Source organism: Jaculus jaculus, chromosome 16 (genome assembly GCF_020740685.1).
Source record: "Jaculus jaculus isolate mJacJac1 chromosome 16, mJacJac1.mat.Y.cur, whole genome shotgun sequence".
NCBI lineage: Eukaryota > Metazoa > Chordata > Mammalia > Rodentia > Dipodidae > Jaculus > Jaculus jaculus.
The window spans coordinates 53729533-53753366 of record NC_059117.1 but is presented as its reverse complement, the minus strand read 5'-3'; the positions used below and the strand labels follow the sequence as shown (position 1 = coordinate 53753366).

Here is a 23834-nt window from a genome sequence, read left to right as displayed (position 1 = left end):
TCTCAAAAAGAGAAAGAAAATTATAACATAGTATAGGAAAAGAATGTTTTTAAGTTTTTGTTCTGTTTTGTTTCTTTGTCTCTGTGTATCCCAGACTGGCCTCAAATTTGTGATCCTCCTGCCTCAGCTTGCAGAATGCTGGCATTACAAGTGTGCGCCATCACATCTGGCTCTAAAAAAACTTTAAAAAAATTATGTATTTATTAGAGAAAGAGGGGAAGAGAGAGGAGAGAGAGAATGGGTGCACCAGTGCCTCTAGCCACTGCAAATGAACTCAAGACACATGTGCCACCTTGTGCATCTGGTTTACATGGGTACTGGGGAATTGAACCTGTGTCCTTTGGCTTTGCATACATCGGCCTTAATTACTAATCCATCTCTCCAGCCCGTAAATAGTTTTTTGAGAGTGATTATGTCTTCTTCTTCTTCTTCTTCTACTTATTTATGTTTTTTAGTTTTTCAAGGTAGATCTCACTCTAGCTCAGGCTGACGTGAAATTCACTAAGTAGTCTCAGGGTGGCCTCAAACTCAGTGATCCTCCTACCTCTGCCTCTGCCTTCCAAGTGCTGGATTAAAGGCGAGTGCCACCACGCTTGGCTTCATCTTCCTCTTTTTCCTGCTTCAAAATAAATGTCATCATGGGGGGGAGGACTGGAGAGATGGTTCAGTGGTTAAAGGCCTTGGCTTATAAAGCCTCATGGCCTGGGTTCAATTCCCAAGTACTCACATAAAGCTAGATGTACAAAGCAGTGCATGTGTCTGGACTTAGCAGTGGCAAGAGACCCTGGTGTTTCCATTCTCTCTCTCTTAAACAAACAAATAAATAAAAATGTCATCACGGAAAGTTTCAAACACACATAAAAGTGGACAGACTAGATTAACAAGCTGCTATAACTATCACCCAACTTTAATCATCATTAGCATTTGCCAGTTTTGTCTTATCTAATGTCCACCACTCCTTGCTATCCCTTCATCACTTTCTCCAGAGTATTTCAAGTAAGTTCCAGGACTTTTATCTTAGTCATACAGATTACCTGTGCATGTCTATGTGTTTGTGCATGCTAGGACTTGAACATGCGGCCCCATGCATGTTAAACAAGTGCTCTATCATTGAGTTATATCCTCAGCCACCCTCACTTTTTTTTTTTTTTCCCCAAGGGTCTCACTCTAGTCCGGATTGACCTGGAACTCACTTTGTAGTCCCAGGCTGACCTTGAACTCCACAGAGATCCTCTTATCTCTGCTTCCCAAGTGCTGGGATTAAAGTCTTTTTTTTTTTTTGTTTGCATATTTTTGTTTTTTTGAGGTAGGGTCTCGCTGTAGCTCAGGCTGACCTGGAATTCACTATGTAGTCTCAGGGTGGCCTTGAACTCACAGCGATCCTCCTACCTCTGCCTCCCGAGTGCCACCATGTCCGGCTTGTTTTTGTGGCAGGGTCTCACTCTAGCCCAACCTAACTTGAAACTTTCTCTGTAGCTCTTGGCCCAGCCCTATTAGAAAATGCTTATTTAAACCAGGTATAGTGGTGCACGCCTTTAATCCCAACACTCAGGAGGCAGAGGTAGGAGGATCACTGTGAGTTCCAGGCCACCCTGAGACTACATAGTGAATTCCAGGTCAGCCGGGATCAGAGTGAGACCCAGCCTCGAAAAACAAAAAAAAAAAAAAAAAAAAAAAGAAAGAAAAGAAAAGGTTTATTTACTATTTATTTGAGTGGGGGTCCTCTTACCTCAGCCAGCTAGCCCTAGGGCTCTCCACCTCTGCCTTCTGAGTGCTGCGGTTACAGATGCATAGTCCACACCCACCTTTACATGTGTGCTGGGAGCCTAACCCAGGTCTTCATGCTTGAGGGCTAAGTGGTATGGAGCCATCTCCTCAGTCCTCTGCCCTTTTATCTATTAAGTATTTGAGATAGGAGCTCACCGAGTTGCCCAGGCTGGTTTTGAACTCCCAATCCTTCTGCCTCAGCCTGTAATTACAGATGTCAGGTGACATCTTTTTTATTTATTTTTATTTTTTATGCTTTTGGTTTTTCAAGGTAAGGTCTTAACTCTAGGCCAGGCTGACCTGGAATTCACTGTGTAGTCTCAGGGTAGCCTTGGAGTCACAGCGATCCTCCTACCTCTGCCTCCTGAGTGCTGGGATTAAAGGCATGCGCCACCACATCAAGATAGACATTTAAAAAAAAATTACATATTTGTTGGGCTAGAGGGATGGCTTAGTGGTTAAGGCGTTTGCCTGTGAAGCCTAAGGACCCAGGTTCGATTTTCCAGAATCCACATAAAGCCAGATGTGCCACGGTAGCGCATGCATCTGGAATTTGTTTGCAATGGCTTGAGCCTCACTCTCTCTCTCTCAAATAAATAAATAAATATTTAAAATGCTTTCATCTATTTACATGTGTGAGAGAGAAACAGAGAGAAAGTGCATAGGTGTTCCGAAGGGCAGGTGCTTTTGCTTTCCCCTGCACAGCCCATAAGCATTTGCACAGGCTGCGACAGGGTAAAGCTAAGCACCTACAGACCTTTTAAGACAGTAAGAGACGTCAACATCCTAAAACAGAACTGCCAGGACCCGGAGGCCCTTTCCAGTGGGCGGCACCATGAAAACAGACTGCTCCCAGGCCGCCGCGCAGATCAGCCAAGCACAGGCAAGGGCAGTCGCTAACTTCCGCAGACTGCTTGAGTTACTGAGCAGGAGCCCGGCGGGGGGAGAGGGGAAGGGGATTCTCCCACTCTGTGGGTATCCTGATGCCATGTTCACGAGGGGTGTTAGGAAAACACACATCACTGCTTAAAATAGCAGTGCCCCAGCCCTGCTTGGCAGGCTCCTAAACCTGAGGCCAGCCAGAATTACATAGTACGCTGTAAGATGCTGCTGTCTCAAACAAAACAAAACAAAACAAAACAAAACAAAAAACCCGAAAATCAAAAAACAACAAAAACATAGCACACACACTTTTAAAAAAAATTTTTAAATTTTTATTAGCATTTTCCATGATTATAAAAAAAATCCCATGTTAATTCCCTCCCTTCCCCCCACACTTTCTCCTTTGAAATTCCATTCTCCATCATATTACCTCCCCATTTTTTTTTTTTTTTTGCCTTTACAGCTATCCTTATTTAATGAAAACTTCTTAAATATTTAAGCTCAAATATCTTGGAAATTTTTAGAATTATAAGAACAAAAACAATATAGTACACACCATAATATCTTAAGATAAAGTTGAAAGATTTGGAGTATGCAGTCATTTTTAATTTTAACCAAATAGATAATTTCATATTACATTGAGTGCCAAGTCTATCCACTCATTATTGATAAAGTTTTTAGAAATATTTTCTATAAAATTGCAGTATTTGACTGAGAACTAAACCATTATAACATTTCTTCAGGTTCAGACTTCCCAACAATATCCCCAATATTATTTTGATAAACTTGAAAAATACAGAAAGTATAAAAAATAAGACAAGATAACCATATACCACAACTGAGAATTAGCCAGGATCTTTATATATTTACCTGCAGTCTTTATGAGAACTGGATGTTTATATAAGAAGCTGACACCCCCTTCCCACCCACCTCCCTCATCTATTTCACTCCCTTCTCCAAACTTCACAGGCCACCACTAAACGGAGTTTGGTCTGTATCCTTCTGACTCATCTCAGAAACATTTACATATTGTAGCACACACTCCTTTAATCCCAGCACTCAGGAGGGTAGGAGGATTGTTGTGAGTTCGAGGCCACCCTGAGACTACATAGTGAATTCCAGGTCAGCCTGGGCTAGAGCGAGACCCTACCTCGAAAAACAAAAACAAAATAAAACAAAGAAAAAACCCCAACATCAAAGCAAAACAAAAAAACAAAGAAACAAACAGAAGTAGGAATTAATTACAGGAACCTAAATAACGGTTGGGAGCTGGCCCAGTGGCTGAAGGCACTTAGTCAAAGCCTGACTGGGGGTCATTCCCCAGTACCTACACAAAGACAGATGCATAAAATGGTGCATGCATCTGGAGTTTGCCATGGCAGGAGGTCCTGGAGGGCCCATTCTCTCTCTCCTTTTCTTTATCACCTCTATCTCCAAATAAAAAAGTAAAAAAAAAAAAAAACAACAGAGCGCAAATAATTTGCATCAGAGTAAAATCATGCATGTGTGTGTAAACACGAAAGTAATGCTCACAGGGCTCGGTTGGGCACGCCTTCAATCCCAGCACTTGGGAGGCAGAGGTAGGAAGATTACCATGAGTTCAAGGCCACCCTGAGACTACATAGCGAATTTCAGGTCAGCCAGGGCCAGAGCCAGACCCTACTTGAAAAAAACAAAACAACAAAACCCAACAAAACATGAAACAGGACCGAAGAGACAGATCAGCAGTTAAGGCACTTACCTGCAAAGCCAAAGGACACCAGCTGTATTCCCCGGTACCCTTGTAAAGCCAGATGCGCAAAGTGGCACATGCATCTGGAGTTTGATTGCAGTGGCTGGTGGCCCTGGTACACCCATTCTCTCCCTCTGTTTCTGCTTGCAAATTAATAAAAGCATGCAACAAAAAAATTACACAAATAAAATATTAGAATAAGGATTTTGTCATTGACAATTTGGTTGTATTCCTTTCTATAACATACCTAAAATTAGACTTATTTTAGGTTTAATGTTGGTCGGGTCACTTTTTAGTCTTCTATGAGGTCAGTTAGAAGCCTTTGGGGGACAGCTCTCATTCTGGAGAGAACTAGGCCAAACTATTTATGCCAGCTATTTGCAGAGATATGGAATGGCAAGGTTTTTTTAAATATAGTTTTATTTATTTGAGAGATAGAGAAAGAGCGGGAGAGAATGGGCACGCCAGGGCCTCCAGGCACATGTGCCACCTTGTGCATCTGGCTTATGTGCATCCTGGGGAATAAAACCTGAGATGTCAGCCTTTCCAGACAAGTGCCTTAACTGCTGAGCCATCTATCTAGCCCAGGAATGGCCAGGCTTTTTTTTTTTTTTTAGTTTTTTAAAAAGTATATTTTATTCAGTCAGTAGTGCTGGCGCACACCTTTAATCCCAGCACTTGGGAGGCAGTGGCAGAGGGACAGCTGTGAGTTCGAGGCCACCCTGAGACTACATAGTGAATTCCAGGTCAGTCTAGTCTACAGTGAGACCTTACCTCAAAAAATAACAACAACAAATTTAATTATTTATTTACAAATAGGCATATATATATGGAGAGAGAGAGAGAATGGGTGCTCCAGGGCTTTTAACCACTGCAAAGGAACTCTAGAAACGTCCACCACCTTGTGCATCTAGCTTATATGGGCACTGGTAAATCAAACCCAAGTCATTAGGCTTTGCAGACAAGCACTTTAACCACTGAGCCATTTCTCCAGCCCACTGAACTTCCTGTTTTATTTATTTATTTTGTTTTCTTGAGGTAAGGTCTCACTCTTGCCTAGGCTGACCTGGAATTCACTATGTAGTCTCAGGGTGGCCTCGAACTCACAGCGATCCTCCTACCTCTGCCTCCCGAGTGCTGGGATTAAAGGTGTGCGCCACCACGCCGGGCTTGAACTTTCTGTTTTAAATCAGGGCAGGTTTGCGTCTTTCTGGTGTCCTCACACATATTTGTCTCACCTTAGCTGCTCATGTCTCCCACCTGGAGAATGTTTCAGAAGAAGAGATGAACAGACTCCTGGGAATTGTGCTCGATGTGGAGTATCTCTTTACCTGTGTCCACAAAGAGGAAGACGCAGATACCAAACAGGTTTATTTCTATCTTTTCAAGGTGAGATTTTTCTAAAAATATATGCATATTTTTTTTGTGTTAGGGTCTTATCTGGCTTTATGTGGGTACTGGGGAATCTAACCTGGGCCTTCAGGCTATACAAGCAAGTGCTTTTAAACACTGAGCCATCTCTCCAGTTTGAGAAATTTCTTTCTTTTTTTTTTCTTTTTTTTTTTTTTGAGGTCGGTCTGGCTCTAGCCCAGGCTGACCTGGAATTCACTATGTAGTCTTAGGGTGGCCTTGAACTCATGGCAATACTCCTGCCTCTACCTTCTGAGTGTTGGGATTACAGGTGTGCGCCACCACCACGCCTGGATGAAATTAGATTTGTTTCTTTTTTGCTCTTTTTTTTTATATTTAAAAGTTATTTATTTATTTTGGTTTTTCAAGGTAGGGTCTCCCTCTAGCCCAGGCTGACCTGGAATTACTATGTAGTCTCAGGCTGGCCTTGAACTCACTGTGATCCTCCTACCTCAGCCTCCCAACTGCTGGGATTAAAGGTGTGTGCCACCACACCCAGTTTAACTTTTTTTGCTTTTCAAGGTAGGGTCTCACTCTAGTCCAGGCTACTATGCAGAGGATGGCCTCGAACTCATGGGTGATCCTCCTACCTTTGCCTCTCAGGTGCTGGGATTAAATATGTGCTCTGCCACACTTGGCTAAAATTAGATGTTGTGGGGGGAGCAGTTTCAAGGTAGGGTCTTGCTCTAGCTCAGGCTGACCTGGAATTCACTATTTGTCTCAGGGTGGCCTCAAACTCATGACAATCCTCCTACCTATGCCTCCCGAGTGCTATGAAATTAAGGTTTTTAAATATTTATTTATTTATTTTTGCTTTTTCAAGGTAGGGGCTTGCTCTAGCTCAGGCTGACCTGGAATTCACTCTGAATTCTGAGGGTGGCCTCGAACTCTTGGCAGTCCTCCTACCTCTGCTGGGACTAATAGCAGGCACCACCATGCCTAGCTATTTTTTGATGTTTATTTATTCACTGGAGAGAGAGGCAGAGAGCTAGAGAGAGACGGAGAGAATGGGTGAGCCAGGGCCTCCAGCTACTGCAAACGCACTGGAGGTGCATGTGTCACGTGTGTATTTGGTTTTATGTGGGGCCTGGGAGGATTGAACCTGGGTCCTTCGGCTTTGCAGGCAAGCACCTTAACCGCTAAGCCATCCCTTCAGCTCTGAATTTAGATTTTTTTTTTTCCCCCTGCGGTAGGGTCTCACTCTAGTGCAGGCTGACCTAGAATTCACTCTGTAGTCTCAGAGTGTCCTTGAACTCACGGTGATCCTCCTACCCCTGCCTCCTGAGTGCTGGGATTAAAGGTGTGTGTCACCATGCCTGGCTCTGAATTTAGATTTTTTAAAGTATAGTTTTTTAAAATTTATTTGAGAGAGAGAGAGAAAGAGACTGAGAGAAAGAGAGAATGGGTGTGTCAGGATCTCTAGCCATTGCAAATGAACTCCAGACACCTGTGTCCCCTTGAACATCTGGCTTACGTGGGTCATGGGGAATTGAACTGGGGTCCTTTGGCTTTGCAGCAAATGTCTTAACTGCTAAGCCATCTCTCATCCCCCTTGAATTTAGATTTAAATTTTTTAAAAAATATTTTATTTCTATTTATTTTCTTGAGAGAAAGAGAAAGAATGGGCTTCCAGCCACTGAAAACGACCTCCAGACACATGGGCCACCTTGTGCATCTGGCTTACGTGGGTCCTGGGGAATCAAACCCGGGTCCTTTGGCTTTGCAGGCAAGCGCCTTAACCGCTAAGCCATCTCTCCAGCCCAAATTTAGATTTTTTAAGTGTGGGATACTCTGCTTCCCAAGTGCTGGGATTCAAGGGGTTGTGCCATCATGCCCTGCCTAAATATCTATTTTGGTTTCACGAGATAGGGTCTCACTCTAGTTCAAGCTAACCTGGCATTTACTATGTAATCTCAGGGTGGCCTCGAACTCTTGGTGATCCTCCTACCCTTGCCTCCCGAGTGCTGAGATTAAAGATGTGCACTACAAAGCCTGGCTAAAAATTTTTTTTTTTTTTTTTTTTTTTTTGGTTTTTCGAGGTAGGGTCTCACTGTAGCCCAGGCTGACCTGGAATTCACTATGGAGTCTCAGGGTGGCCTCGAATTTATGGCAATCCTCCTACCTCTGCCTCCCGAGTGCTGGGATTAAAGGCGTGCGCCACCACACCTGGCTTAAAAATATTTTTTAATATTTTTGTCTTTTTTTTTTTTTTTCAAGGTAGGGTTTTGCTTTAGTGCAGACAGACCTGAGATTCACTTTATGTAGTCTCAAGGTAGCCTTGGTCTCACGGCAATCTTCCTATCTCTGCCTCTTAAATGCTGGGAATAAAGGCATGTGCCACCATGTCCGGCTCCAAAAATATTTATTTATTTGCAAGCAGAGAGAGAGAGACAGAAAGAAGAGACTGAGAGGGAGGGAGAGAGAGAGAGAGAGTATGGGCACACCAGTGCCTCTAACCACTGCAGATGAGCTCCAGATGTATGCACCATCTTTTGCAACTGGCTTATGTGGGTTCTAGGGAATCGAACTTGGGTCCTTAGGCTTCTCAGGCAAATGCTTTAACCACTAAGTCATTTCTCAGCTCGAGCGAGTTTTTTTTTTTTTTTTTTTTTTAAGAGAGAGAGAGGGGGAGCTGGGCGTGGTGGCACACGCCTTTAATCCCAGCACTCGGGAGGCAGAGGTAGGAGGATCACCGAGAGTTCAAGGCCACCCTGAGACTACATAGTGAATTCCAGGTCAGCCTGAGCCAGAGTGAGACCCTACCTCAAAAAAAAAAAAAAAAAAAAAAAAAAAAAGAGAGAGAGGGGGAGCCGGGCATGGTGGTGCATGCCTTCAATCCCAGCACTTGGGAGGCAGAGGTAGGAGGATGGCTGTGAGTTCAAGGCCACCCTGAGACTACAGAGTGAATTCCAGGTCAGCCTGGGCTAGAGTAAGACCCTACCTCAAAAAAACAAACAAAAAAAAAAAATCAAAAAACCAAAAGAGAGAGAGGGAGAGGGGAAGGGGAGAGACAGAGAGAGAGAACTGGTGTGCTAGGGTCTTAGCCACTTCAATCAAACTCCAGACACATGTGCCGTCTTTGGGCACGATCCCTTTGTACATCTTGCTTTACGTGGGTTCTGGAGAGTCAAACCTGTGTCCTTAGGCTTTGCAGGCAAGTGCCTTACCCACTAAGCCATCTCTCCAGCCCAGAGAATTTTTTGTTTGTTTTTCCGAAGTAGGGTTTTTCTCTAGCCCAGATTGAGCTGGAATTCACCTTGTACTCTCAGGATGGCCTGGAAATCACGGCAGTCCTCCCACCTCTGCCTCCCAAGTGCTGGGATCCAAGGCGTGCCCCACCACACCAGGCCCAGACATTCTTTTCAAAATATTTTTATTTATAAGCTGGGTGTGGTGGCACACACCTTTGATCCCAGCACTTGGGAGGCAAAGGTAGGAGGATCACCATGAGTTCAAGGCCACCCTGAAACTACATAGTGGATTCCAGGTCAACCTGAGCTAGGGTGAGACCCTACCTCGAAAAAAAACTTAATGAGAGAATGGGCATGCCAGGGCCTCTAGCCACTGTAAACAAACTCCAGATGCATGTGCCACATTGTGCAACTGGCTTTATGTGGTACTGGGGATTTGAACCCGGTACATCAGGCTTTTTGAACAAATGTCTTTAACCACTCGTGTGATTTTATTTTATTTTATTTTATTTTAATTTTTTTTTAAATTTTATTTATTTTAATTTTTTTTAATTAATTATTTTTTTATTTGAGAGTGACAGACACAGAGAGAAAGACAGGTAGAGGGAGAGAGAGAGAATGGGCGCGCCAGGGCTTCCAGCCTCTGCAAACGAACTCCAGACGCGTGCGCCCCCTTGTGCATCTGGCTAACGTGGGACCTGGGGAACCGAGCCTTGAACCAGGGTCCTTAGGCTTCACAGGCAAGTGCTTAACCGCTAAGCCATCTCTCCAGCCCATTTTATTTTATTTTTATCGTATTTATTTATTTTAGAGAGAGAAAGGGGTAGACAGAAAGAGTGAACACGGTCATGCTGGGGCCTCCTGCCACTGCAAATGAACTGCAGACCTACATGCCAATTTGTGCATCTGGCTCTATGTGGGTACTGTGGCTTGGCAAGCAAGTGACTTGTTTTATGTTTTTGTGTTTTGTTTTTTTAAGGGATGGTCTCACTCTAGCCTAGGCTGTTATGGAATTCACTATGTAGTCTCAGGGTAGTCTTAAACTCAGGGCAATCCTGTCTCTGCCTCCCAAGTGCTGGAATCAAAGGTGTGCACCGCCACACCCGGCTCAGTAAGAAAGTGCCTTTAACTGCTAAGCCGTTTCTCCAGCCTGAGAAATTAGACTTTTTAAGTTGGGGTACTGTGTGGGGAACTGCATTCTCACAGCTGTTAGCAAGCACTGGACTACTCTGGTGACAGCTTGTTGACATGCTGAGAGGCCTGAGTCATCCCTGTTGAACCCTGGCAGTCTCCTGCTATTTAGAGATTCTTTGGAAAAACACCTTAGTCTGAGGAAGCAAGACTGGCCTGGCTGTGCTGTTATTTCCCTTGGACATGGGCTCGCTGGTGGCTCCCATCGTCCTGTCGGAGGTGAAGGGGTTGTCAGGCTTTCCGTCCTGTGGCTGCTGTGGCTCCCAGCCAGACAGGCCACGGGCAAGCAGTGCCCTGCTTCACAGCACAGGCTTCTCCTCCTCTTACCTCCCTTGTCCCTAAGCAACAGTGGAGATAGTAGCTTCTGGAATCATAATCCAAAGTATTCAGTGCTCTCTTCTACTCCAGTTATTTCTCATTTTTCCCTCCCTCTTTCTCTCTCTCTTTTATTTTCTCACGTTAGCCTAGGCTGACCTGGATTCACTATGCAGCCTCAGGGTGGCCCAAAGTCACCATAACCCTCCTACCTCAGCCTCCCGAGTGCTGGGATTAAAGGCGTGCACCACCATGTCCATTTTATTTCTTGTTTCTCTTTAGACAGCATCTTGCTGTGTGGCTCTGGCTGGTCTGGAACTGTCCATCCTCCTGCCTCCACCTCTTTGAGGGCTGAGATTATGGCTCCACACCACTGTGCCCAGCTGTAGTCATTCTTTGGTAAAGGAGTCCTATATTATCCAGTCCTTAACTTGTTTTTTAAATTTTTTAATTGCGACCTATGGGTTGGGGGAAGACAGGAGTGGGGGAAGTGGGGATGGGCAATCCTACCTCTGCCCTCGAGGGCTGTAATTACAGTTGTGTGCCGCCATGCCTGGCCCTAAGTGGCCTTACAGATTTTTAAAAAATATTTTATTTTTATTTATTTAAGTTTATTATTTTATTTATTTATTTGAGAGGAAGAGAGAGAGTCAGCCTGGCATGGTGACGCACGCCTTTAATCCCAGCACTCAGGAGGCAGAGGTAGGAGGATCGCCGTGAGTTCGAAGCCACCTTGAGACTACATAGTGAATTCCAGGTCAGCCTAGGCCATGAGACCCTACCTTGGAAAAAGAGAGAGAGAGAGAGAGACAAAGAGGCAGGTAGAGAAAGAGAAAGAGAGAATGGGTGCGCCAAGGCCTCCAGCTACTGCAAACGAACTCCAGACACATGCACCCTCGGTGCATCTAGCTAATATGGGTCCTGGGGAATTGAACCTGTGTCCTTTGGCTTTGCAGGCAAAAGCCTTAACCACTAAGCCATCCCTCCAGCCCCAGATTTTTAAAATTATTTATTTATTTATTTTAGAGAGCGATAAGAGACAGAGAGGGAGAGAAAAAAATATGGGCATGCCATTGCATTGCCTTTAGCCTCTGCAAACAAACTCCAAATGCATGTACCACCTTGTGTATCTGGCTTACATGGGTCCTGGGGAATTGAAACCTGGGTCCTTGGGCTTTACAGGCCAGTGTCTTCATCACTAAGCTCTCACTAGCCCTATAGAATGTATTTAAATTTAAAAAAAAAATTATTTGAGAGAGAAAGGGAGAAGGAGAGAATGCGTGAGCCAGGGCCTCTAGCCGCTACAAGGAACAAACTCCAGACACATGCACCACCATGGGCATCTGGCTTTTTGTGGCTAGTTGCTTTGAGGCAAGTGCTTTAACAAGTATGCCATCTCCAGCCCATCTTTTTGTTGTTTTGTTTTTCAAGGTAGGGTCTCACTCTAACCAGACTGACCTGGAACTCAACATGTAGTCACAGGGTGGCCTTGAACTCATGGTGATCCTCCTACCTCTGCCTCCCAAGTGCTGGGATTAAAGGTGTGAGCCACAATGCCTGGCTCTCCAGCCCATCTTATGGAATGAAAAAAAAATGGAGCTTGAAAAATATGGGCTAGAGCAACACTCTACAATAATAATAATTATTATTATTTCTGGGGCTGGAGAGATGGCTCAACAGTCAAGGGCGCTTGCTTGCAGTGCCTAATGGCCCAGGTTCGATTCTCCAGTACTCCTGTAAAGGCAGCTGCACAAAGTGGCGCATGCATCTGGAGTTCATTTGCAGTGGCTGGAAACTATAGCACACCCATACTCTTTCTGTGTCTCTGAAATAAAAACTTACTTCTTGGGCTGGAGAGATGGCTTAGCGGTTAAGCGCTTGCCTGTGAAGCCTAAGGACCCCAGTTCGAGGCTCGGTTCCCCAGGTCCCACGTTAGCCAGATGCACAAGGGGGCGCACGCGTCTGGAGTTCGTTTGCAGAGGCTGGAAGCCCTGGCGCGCCCATTCTCTCTCTCTCCCTCTATCTGTCTTTCTCTCTGTGTCTGTCGCTCTCAAATAAATAAATAAATAAATAAATAAATAACTTACTTCTTTTTTTTTTTTTTGGTTTTTCGCGGTAGGGTTTCACTCTAGTCCAGGCTGACCTGGAATTCACTATGTAGTCTCAGGGGGGCCTCGAACTCACGGCGATCCTCCTACCTCTGCCTCCCTTGTGCTGGGCTTAAGGGCGTGGGCCCCCACGCCCGGCTTCGTACATTTTTAAAAAGAGAATCTCAGCACCCCTCCAGGCTTCAGGGAACGTCGAGGAAGAGGGGATGGGAAGGATGTGAGCGTGGAGGGTGAGGAGCCGCGCTGGGAGCAGCGTGCAGGGCGTGGCTGTGACCATGGCAACTGGTGAACTGACCAGCCCCTGGGATTGGACCAGCCTCCCTCACCGTGTGGGGCGGGGCTCGTGTCGCTCCCCCCCCCCCAGGAGCTGATGGCAGTTAATGGTTGCCAGGGCCTGGGGGGCTCATTTCCTTCCGAGGTGCAGCCGCTGGTAAGTTGCCTGCAGGGTAAATAAGTCCCGCTTGCTCGAGACCCTCCTGAAGCTCAGTGGACACATGCACGCACATGCACTCATCAAAGTAGAGTGGGCCAAGTTGGGAACCAGGGTTTATTGGAAGTGAGAGAGGGGACAGGAAAAGGTAATGGGAGGTGAAAACGAGCAAAATGCATTATATACATGTATACAACTGTCAAAAGACAAAATTAAGAAAACCCTAAAACAATTGCTTGGTTTTTCTTTGGTTTTGATTTTTGAAGTAGGGTCTCCAAACTGACCTGGAATTCACTATGTAGTCTCAGACTGGCCTTGAACTCATGGTGATCCTCTTACGTCTGCCTCCCAAGTGCTGGGATTAAAGGCATGCACCACCATGCCCGGTCTAAAACAATTTTTAAGCAAGGGCCTTAAAAAAATATTTGGTTTATGTATTTGCCAGAGAGAAGTGGGGAATGAGAGAAAAAGGGGGAGGTCCTCCTGCCACTACCTATGAAATTCAGACACATGCGGCACTTTGTGCATATGACTTTTTGTGGGTACTGGGGACTCAAACTTGAGTCAAGCCAGGACAAGAGGCTTTGCTACAAAGTGTCTTTAATCAGTGAGCCGTCTTCCCAACCCTGAAAGCTCTTTGAAAAAAAGTTTTTGTTTGTTGTTTTGAGGTAGGGGTTTCACTGTACCCCAGGCTGACCTGGAACTCACTATGTAGTCTCAGGGTGGCCTTGAACTCTCGGTGATCCTCCTACCTTTGCCTCCCCAGTGCTAGGATTAAAGGCTTGAGCCACCACACCTGGCCCCAAAGGCATTATTTATTTATTTTTTGTTTTTTTTGCAGTAGGGTCTCACTCTGGCCCAGGCTGACCTGGAATTCACTATGTAGTCTCAGAGAGACCTAGAACTCATGGCGATCCTCCTACCTTTGCCTCCTGAGTGCTGGGATTAAAGACATGCACCACCATGCCTGGCAAAAGGCATTTAAAAGAAAGTATTAGTTTTTAATTTATTTGAAGAGAGAGACAGAAGTATATAGTGTGTGTGTGTGTGTGTGTGTGTGTGTGTGTGTGTGTGTGTGTGTGTTGGCATGCCAGGGCCTCCTGCTGCTGCAAATAAACTCTGGACACATTTGCCACTTTACACATCTGGCTTTATGTGGGTCCTAGGGAATTGATCCTGAGTTATTAGGCTTTGCAGCCAAGTAAGTGCCTTAGTCTCTGAGCCATCTCTCCAGTCTGATTTTAATGTAGGTATAAATGCCGGTGGGTTAGGGATGTAGCTCAGTGGTAAAGTGCTTGCCTAGATTTTAAGGCCAGGAGAGGGGAAGGTTAGGGAAAGCTCCAGGAAGAGATAGAGAGAAGAGGTGGAGAAGGGGGTGGGGAGGAGTGAGGAGCAGCAGTGAAGGGAAAGAGAGAGATAAGAAAATGACAGATGTAGGGCTGGAGAAATGGCTCAGTGGTTAAGGTGCTTGCCTGCAAAGCCCGGGGAAGTGGGTTCAATTCCCCAGTACCCACATAAAACCAGATGTACTAGGCGGTGCATGAATGTGGAGTTTGTGTGTAGTGGCTCGAGGCCCAGGCACACACATAATGTCTCTGTCTTCCTCTCTCAAGTCAATAAATAATAAAATATTTTAAAAAATGACAGTTGTGGCCAGGGAAGGTGGGGCATGCCGTTAATCACAGGACTCAGGAGGCCAAGGTAGGAGGATCGCTGTGAATTTGAGGCCAACCTGAGACTCCATAGTGAATTCCAGTTCAACCTGGACTAAGGTGAGACCCTTCCTCAGAAATCAGTCAAACAAACAGATGACAGTGGTATGGGTTTGGGCTTCACTAGAGAGAGTCCTCAGAAAATAGCTTATTTTTAAAATTTAATTTTTTTTCATTTATTTATTTGGGAGACACTGAGAGAGAGAGAGAGAGAGAGATTGAGACAGAGACACAGAGAAAGCTATTGAGTTAATGTTTTTTTTTTTTTGAGGTAGGGTCTCACTCTAGCCGAGGCTGACCAGGAACTCATTATGTAGTCTCAGGGTGGCCTTGAACTCATGGCGATCCTACTTCTGTCTTCCAAGTGCTGGGACTAAAGACGTGAGCCACCACCACCACATCTGGCTTTTAAAGATTTTTTAGTTGAATATTTTATTTATTTGAGAGAGAAAGAGAGAGAGAGACAATGGCGCACCAAGGACTCCAGCCACTGTAAATGAACTCCATATGCATGTGCCACCTTGTGCATCTGGCTCATGTGGGTCCTGGGGAATTGAACCTGGGTCCTAAGGCTTTATAGACAAGTGTCTTAATGGCTAAGCCACCTCTCAAGCTGGAAATTAATTTTTTTCAAGATAAGAGTCTTGCTGTAGCCCAGGCTGACTTGGAATTCACTATGTATGCTCAGGGTGGCCTTGAACTCATGGCAACCCTCCTACGTCTGCCTCCCAAGTGCTGGGATTAAAGGTGTGCACCACCACACTTCTGAGATTGATTTTTTTTTAATATTTATTTATTTATTTGGCAGAGAGAGAGAGAGAGAGAGACAGAGAGAGAGAGAGAGAGAGAGAGAGAGAGAGAGAGAGAGAGAATGTGAGTGGGTGCACCAGGGCCTCCAGCCACTGCAAACAAACTCCAAATGCATGTGCCCCATTGTGCATCTGGCTAACATGTGTCCTGGGGAATTGAGCCTGGGTCCTTTGGTTTTGCAGGCAAACACCTTAACCACTAAGCCATCCCTCCAGCCCTGAGATTGATTTTTTTTTTTTAAATGAAATGCCAGGTATGATGGTACATACCTATTATACAAGCATTTGGGAAGCTGAGGCAGGAGGATTGCTCTGAGTTCCAGATCAGCCTGGGCTAGAGTGAGACCCTGACTTGGAACATAACAACAATAAAATCCCAAACAAAAAATAAACCAGAAGCCAAATATAAGAACCAAAACACATGCAGCACCATAAAGAATAAAAACCAAACCAAGAGGCTGGAGAGAGATGACTCAGCAGTTAAGGCGCTTGTTTGCAAAGCCTAATGGCCCAAGTTCGATTCCCTAGTATACATGTAAAGCCAGGTACACTAAGTACTGCATGTGTTTGGAGTTTATTTGCAGTGGCAGGAGGCCCTGACACACCCATTCTCTCTCTCTCTCTGCTTGCAAATAAATAAATAAAAATGTTAAAAAAAGAACAAACCGAACTAAAAGAAATTCTTTCTTTTCAGCTCTTGAGAAAGTCTATTTTACAAAGAGGAAAACCTGTGGTAGAAGGGTCCTTGGAGAAGAAGCCTCCGTTTGAAAAGCCCAGTATTGAGCAGGTAGGTAAAAAGAGCTCTTTCTTTAAAAAAAAAAAATTCTTACTTGAGAGAGAGGGGGGGGGGGAGAGAGAAAGGGAGGGAGTGAGGATTGGCATGCCAGGGCATCTTTCCACTGCACATGAACTCCAGATGCACGCATCATTTCATGCATCTGGCTTTACAGGGGTACTGTGGAACTGAATGTGGGTCATTAGGCATTGCAAGCAAGTGTCTTTATTCACTGAGCCATCTCCCCAGATTCATAAAGGGATCTCTCTCTGTCTCTGTCTTTGTGAGTTTAAGGCTGAAGGATCCCCATCTCTGCAGTGCTGGGAATTGAACCCAGGGCCTTGCCCATGCCTCACTAGTATTACTGAGCTTCCCCTCCTCCCAGTCTGAAGAGCTCTTAATCAATCCTCCTCCTCTCTCTACCCCCATTCCCAACTGTGAGATGTTCCCTAAGTCTGTAGAAATTGTCTTGGGCCCCTTGGATTCTAAGTGCTTTGATAGTTAATAAATAATCTAGGGCTGAAGAGATGGCTCAGAGGTTAAGGAGCTTGCCTGCAAAACCTAACAACCCAGGTTTGATTCCCCAGTACCCTTGTAAAGCAGATGCAGAAAGTGGAGCATGTATATGGCGCGTGGCAGCGGAGGCTACAGCCCCTGGTGCGCCCATCTCGCTCTCTCTGTCTGCAAATAAATATATCAAAATACTGAAAAAAAATCTAGCCTTTGTCTTTTGGATTTGTAGACTTAGAATTTATTCTGTGTTTGGGGAAGAAAAAAAAAATGTAGTTAAAAACATAAAATGTGCTTTCAAAAAATGTTATTTATTCATTTTTATGGGAAAGAGACAAGCATAGAGTATGATAGAAATTGAGAGAGAATGAGCATTCCAGGGCCTCTAGCTGCTGAAAACATGAAAACAAACTACGGTTTCATGTGTGATTTTTGCATAAAATAAACTGAAGAATTGAACCTGGATTCTTTTTTTAAAATTTTTTTTGGTCTATTTTTATTTATTTATTTGAGAGTGACAGAGAGAAGAAGAGGGAGAGGGAGAGGGAGAGAGAGAGAGAGAATGGGTGCGCCAGGGCCTCCAGCTACTGCAAATTCGAACTCCAGACACGTGTGCCCCCTTGTGCATCTGGGGTTACCCAGATGGGTAACCTGGGGAATTGAGCCTCGAACTGGGATCCTTAGGTTTCATAGGCAAGCGCTTAACCGCTAAGCCATCTCCACAACCCAAACCTGGGTTCTTAAGCTTTGCAGGCAAGCACCTTAACCAGTAAGCAATATATCCAGCTTTTTTTTTCTTTTTTGGTTTTTTGAGGTAGGGTCTCACTCTAGGCCAGGCTCACATGGAATTCACTATGTAGTCTTAGGGTGGCCTCAAACTCACAGTGATCCACCTACCTCTGCTTCCCAAATGCTGGGATTAAAAGTTGTGCACCACTTCACCCAGTTATTTATTTATTTTTTTCCAGTTATTTTTTTGAGGCAAGGTGTCACTCTAGCCCAGGCTGACCTGGAAGTCTCTCTGTAGTCCCAGGTTGGCCTCAAGCTTAACAGCAATCTTCTTACCTCCTCCGCCTCCCGAGTGCTGGGATTAAAGGTGTGTACCAGCATACCAGGCAAAATGTGCATTTTTTTTCTTTTTAAAATCAATGTGCTGCAGAGATGGCTTAGTGGCCTTTGTCCATGTGTCTGACACCATATGGAAAACCTTGTTGAACGGGGCATGGTGGCACATGTCTTTAATCCCAGCACTCAAGAAGCAGAGGTAGGAGGATTGCCATGAGTTTGCAACCATCATGAGACTACACAGTGAATTCCAGGTCAGCCTGAGCTAGAGTGAGACTCTACCTTGAAAAAAAAAGGCTTGTTGCAGTAAGAAATTTGAATACTGATGGGACACAGAGAGAGAAAAGAGAGATTAACCAGAGACTGTGCCTAAAGTTGACTTCTGCATCATGATGGCTCCTGGAATTAAGCCATTTCTACTCAGAATCTGCTAAGAATGAAGACATCTTCTTTTATGAAGTACTGTTCCTATCTACTATCCCATCACCTTAATTTCTATTTCCATTTGTTTATTTGAGAGAGATAGAGGGAGAATGGTTGTGCCAGGGCCTCTAGATGCTGCAGATGAACTCCAGATGCATTGGTCACTTTGTGCATCTGGCTGTACTTGGGTACTGGGGAATTGTACCCATGTTGTTAGGCTTTTCAGGCAAATGCCTAAACTGCTGAGCCCTCTCTTCAGCCCCAAAACCATGTTCTATTTTTTTTTTAATTTTTATTTATTTATTTATTTGAGAGCGACAGACACAGAGAGAAAGACAGATAGAGGGAGAGAGAGAGAATGGGCGCGCCAGGGCTTCCAGCCTCTGCAAACGAACTCCAGACGTGTGCGCCCCCTTGTGCATCTGGCTAACGTGGGACCTGGGGAACCGAGCCTTGAACCGGGGTCCTTAGTCTTCACAGGCAAGCGCTTAACCGCTAAGCCATCTCTCCAGCCCCAATTTTTTTAATTTAATTTACTTATTTGCAAGCAGAGATAGATAAAGAGAGAGTGATTGGAGAGAGAGAGACAGACAGAGAGAGAATGGTCATGTCATGGCCTCTAGCCACTTCAAACACACTCTAGATGCATGAGTCCCTTGTGCATCTGGCTTACATGAGTCCTGGGGAATCGAATCTATGTCCTTGGCTTCACAGGCAAATGCCTTAACTGCTAAGCCATTTCTCTAGCCCTATTTTTTTTTTTTCTTTTTGTGGTAAAGTTTCACTGTAGCTCATGGTGGTTCTGAACTCTTGACGATCCTCCTACCTCTGCCTCCTGAGTGCTGGGATTAAAGGCATGTGCCACTATACCTGGCTCCAAAAACCACATTCTGTATATGCTACTTGACCAAGAGTACAGAAGGAATCCTGATAAGCAGCCATCCTCCCCAACCCCCCCTTTTTTTCTGAGGCAAGGTTTCCTTCTAGCCCAGGCTGACCAGGATTTCACTATGTAGTCTCATGGTGGCCTGGAATTCATGGCAGTCCTCCTAACTCTGCCTCCTGAATGCTGGGATTAAAGGCATGCATCATCATTCCAGACCCCCCCACCTTTTTTTTAGAGCAAGAGAGAGAAAGAGAGACTTGGCATGCCAGGACCTCAGCCACTGCAACTGGACTCCAGATGCTTGCGCCACCTAGTGGGCGTGTGTGATGCTGTGTTTGCCTCACCTTTGTGCATGTGCCTTACGTGAGATCTAGGGAGTTGAACATGGGTCCTTAGGCTTCACAGGCAAGCACCTTAACTGCCAAGCCATCTCTTCAGCCCATCCCTTCTTGTTTAAGGGCTTTTGACCTTTTTTCTTTAATGCTTCAGGGTTGAGGCAGGCAGAGACCATAGCTGACAGCTTTTCTGTTATTTTTTGTTCTCTGTGACATGAAGCAAGACTCCCCACAGGGTGTGGCTGTTTTTCTTTTGAAGGAAAGAGGAGGAGACCTGTTTGCGATTCAGGAATGTGTGCTGGGGACTTGGTTCTGGTTTAAAGTTGCTCCCAAGGCTGCTTGGATCACTTGTCATTCTTCCTTTCCAGGGAGTGAATAACTTTGTACAGTACAAATTTAGTCACCTGCCACCCAAAGAGAGGCAGACAATCGTGGAGCTGGCCAAGATGTTCCTCAACCGCATCAACTATTGGCACCTGGAGGCTCCGTCCCAGCGACGGCTCCGCTCTCCCAACGATGACATTTCTGGATACAAAGAGAACTACACAAGGTAATCCAATGATGAGCTAACGCCTTTGGCTCCGTCCAGCTCCAGACATGAAATTGCTACTTGCCCTTGCAGTAGAAGCTCGGCCCGGTTATTATAGAGAGTTTGTCTGGGTGACCTACAATCTCCTACTTTCCATGAGCACCACAGTGTTCCAGAGGACGAGGGGCCATGCAGGCTTGTTGTTGTAGTTACCTTTTTACCTTTTTTTTTTTTTTTTTGGTTTTCTGAGGTAGGGTCTCACTCTAGCTGAGACTGACCTGGAATTGACTATGTAGTCTCAGGGTGGCCTTGAAGTCATGGTAATCCTTTTACCTCTGCCTCCCAAGTGCTGGGATTAACAGCGTGCGCCACCACACCCAATCAGCATTTTCTTTCTCTTTTTTTTTACTTTAGCAATATTTTCATTTATTTATTTATTAGCAGAGAGGGGGAGAGAGAGAGAGAAAGAGAGAGGGAGGGATGAGAATGAGAATGGGTACACTAGGACTTTTTTTTTTTTTGGTTTTTCGAGGTGGGGTCTCACTCTAGCCCAGGCTGACCTGGAATTCACTATGGAGTCTCAGGGTGGCCTTGAACTCATGGCAATCCTCCTACCTCTGCCTCCCGAGTGCTGGGTTTAAAGGCATGTGCCACCACGCCTGGCACTCTAGGATTTCTTTTTTCTTTTTTTTTTTTGGTTTTTTGAGGTAGGGTCTCACTGTAGCCCAGGCTGACCTGGAATTCACTATGGAGTCTCAGGGTGGCCTTGAACTCATAGCAATCCTCCTACCTCTGCCTCCCGAGTGCTGAGATTAAAGGCATGCGCCACCACGCCTGGCTCTCTAGGACTTCTTACCACTGCATATAAACTCCAAATGCATACTCCACTTTGTGCATCTCATTTTACATGGGTACTGGGGAATTGAACCTGGGTCATCAGGCTTTATAAGCAAGTACCTTTAGCCACTGAGCTATCTCTCCAGCACCTATTAAAAATTTTTTTTTATTGACAACTTCCATGATTATAAGAAGTATCCCTTGTTAATTCCCTCCCTCCCCCACTTTTCCCTTTGAAACTCCACTCTCCATCATCATATCCCCTCCCCCTGTCAATCAGTCTCTTTTATTTTGATGTCATGATCTTTTCTTCCTATTATGATGGCCTTGTGTAGGTAGTGTCAGGCATGGTGAGGTCATGGATATCCAGGCCATTTTGTGTCTGGAGGAGCACATTGTAAGGAGTCCTGCCCTTCCTTTGGCTCTTACATTCTTTCCTCCACCTCTTCCACAATGGACCCTGAGCCATGGAAGGTGTGATTGAGATATTTCAGTGCTGAGCGCTCCTCTGTCACTTCTCAGCACAATGGTGCCTTCTAAGTCATCCCAAGGTCACTGCCATCAGAAAAGAGAAGATTCTCTAGTCAAAAGTGAGTGAACATTAACATATGGGTATGAACATTAAGAGAAGTGTTTACTGGGCACTTTGATGAGCATAATATATACTTTAGCTAGACAGCAGCAGACATTACACTCTAGGGCTCATGACTACCCCATTGTAGTTTTTCAGTATCAGGGATGTATTCTATCACATGGAGCAGGTCTCTAGTCAAATTAGAGGGCGGTTGGTTTCCCCCATAACAGACATGCCACTATTGCACCCATTAGCTCATTTGGCCTGGCTGGCCAAATATAAGGCTTGCAGTGTCCACTTCACTGGTGATTTCTCTCTCTCTCATTGAACTGTGTCCAGCATGGCTTTCTGTTAGCTGGTCTACATGGAGGAGGTTTTCAGCTTAGCTCCAGCAGGGTTTCTCAGTGACCTTACAGCCCAAGTGTGTGGAGTCTTCAGAAATATGGTCTTACCATCTATTCCTGGTGGGAAACCAAGGGCCTCGGCAATGGCCTATAATGTTTGGAGGGCATCAGGGACCTCCCTGGCCAACAACTCGGTGGAGGTATCCCATCACCGGCACTGAAAATTTTCTTTTTCTTTATTATTTTTTCAAAAAATTTCATTAACAACTTACATGATTATAAAAAATATCCCATGGTAATACCCTCCCTCCCCTCACTTTCCCCTTTGAAACTCTAAAAAATTTCTAGTAACAATCTATGGCTCCTGTGTGTTTCATTGTCCAAAAAAGTAGGTTTCCATCTGACTTATTTATATCCTCTTAGATATTGATTAGCCTTCCCTCCATCTTTCCTTACTCAATCTGTTCCCCTGACCTCACTTAGACCTTTTCACCCCCATTATCTGTTCTTCTACTTACATATATGCAATACCATCCTATTAAGTCCCCCTCCCTCCCTTTCTATTCCCTTTATTATCTCTTTGCTTGCTTACTGGCCTGTGCCACTGAGTTTTCTTCCTGCTTACACAGATGTCCAGTTATTTGTAGCTAGGATCCACATATGAGAGAGAACATGTGACGCTTGGCTTTCTGGGCCTGGGTTACCTCACTTAGTATAATCCTTTCCAGATTCATCCATTTTCCTGCAAATTTCATAACTTCATTTTTCTTTATTACTGAGTAGAACTCCATTGGATAAATGTGCCGCATCTTCATTATCCACTCATCAGTTGAGGGACATTTAGGCTGGTTCCATTTCCCAGCTATTGTGTATTGAGTGGCAATAAACAGGGTTGAACAAGTATCTCTAAGATAGTGAGACAAGTCCTTAGAATATATGCCTAGGAGTGGTATAGCTGGGTCACATGGTAAATCTATTTTTAGCTGTCTCAGGTACCTCCACACTGATTTCCATAATGGCTGGACCAGATTGCATTCCCACCAATAGTGTAGAAGGATTCCTCTTTTTCCGCATCCTTGACAGTATTTATGGCCGTTTGTTTTCATGATGGTAGCCTATCTGACAGGAGTGAGATGGAATCTCAATGACTAGGGATGTAGAACATTTTTTAGATGCTTATATGCCATCAGTATTTTTCTTTCTTTCTTTTTTTTTCTTTTTTTGTTTTTTGAGTTAGGGTTTCACTCTAGCCCAGGCTGACCTGCAATTCACTATGTAGTCTCAGGGCAGCCTTGAACTCATGGCGATCCTCCTACCTCTGCCTCCCGAGTGCTGGGATTAAAGGCGTGTGCCACCACGCCCAGCTAAGTATTTCTTCTTTTGAGAACTCTCTATTTATTTCCATAGCACATTTTTAAAAATTTATTTATTTATTTATTTGAGAGCGACAGACACAGAGAGAAAGACAGATAGAGGGAGAGAGAGAGAATGGGCGCGCCAGGGCTTCCAGCCTCTGCAAACAAACTCCAGACACGTGCGCCCCCTTGTGCATCTGGCTAACGTGGGACCTGGGGAACCGAACCTCGAACCGGGGTCCTTAGGCTTCACAGGCAAGCGCTTAACCGCTAAGCCATCTCTCCAGCCCAATAGCACATTTTTTTTGATACTTTTAAATTTTTTGTTTATTTTTATTTATTTATTTGAGAGTGACAGACAGAGAGAGAAAGAGGCAGAGAGAGAGAGGATAGGGAGAGAGAGAGAGAATGGGCGTGCCAGGGCCTCCAACCACTGCAAATGAACTCCAGACACGTGCACCCCCTTGTGCATCTGGCTAACATGGGTCCTGGGGAATCGAGCCTTGAACCCGGGTCCTTAGGCTTCACAGGCAAGCATTTAACTGCTAAGCCATCTCTCCAGCCCTGGATGATACTTTTAATGGGTTCTTTGAGGATTTAAAAAAAAAAATGTTTTTATTTATTTATTTGAGAGAAAGCGGCAGAGAGAGAGAT

At 44.9% G+C, this 23834-nt stretch overlaps 1 protein-coding gene across 1 annotated transcript in view; it reads left to right on the top strand.

Moving 5' to 3' along the window:
* Kat2b (lysine acetyltransferase 2B) overlaps window positions 1–23834 on the top strand; it is a 105620-nt gene that overhangs the window by 36882 nt on the left and 44904 nt on the right. The window contains exons 3-5 of the mRNA XM_045136024.1: window positions 5625–5770; window positions 16242–16334; window positions 19910–20091. Of these exons, the coding sequence (XP_044991959.1) occupies window positions 5625–5770; window positions 16242–16334; window positions 19910–20091 (421 nt within the window). The remainder of the gene's footprint in view (window positions 1–5624; window positions 5771–16241; window positions 16335–19909; window positions 20092–23834) is intronic.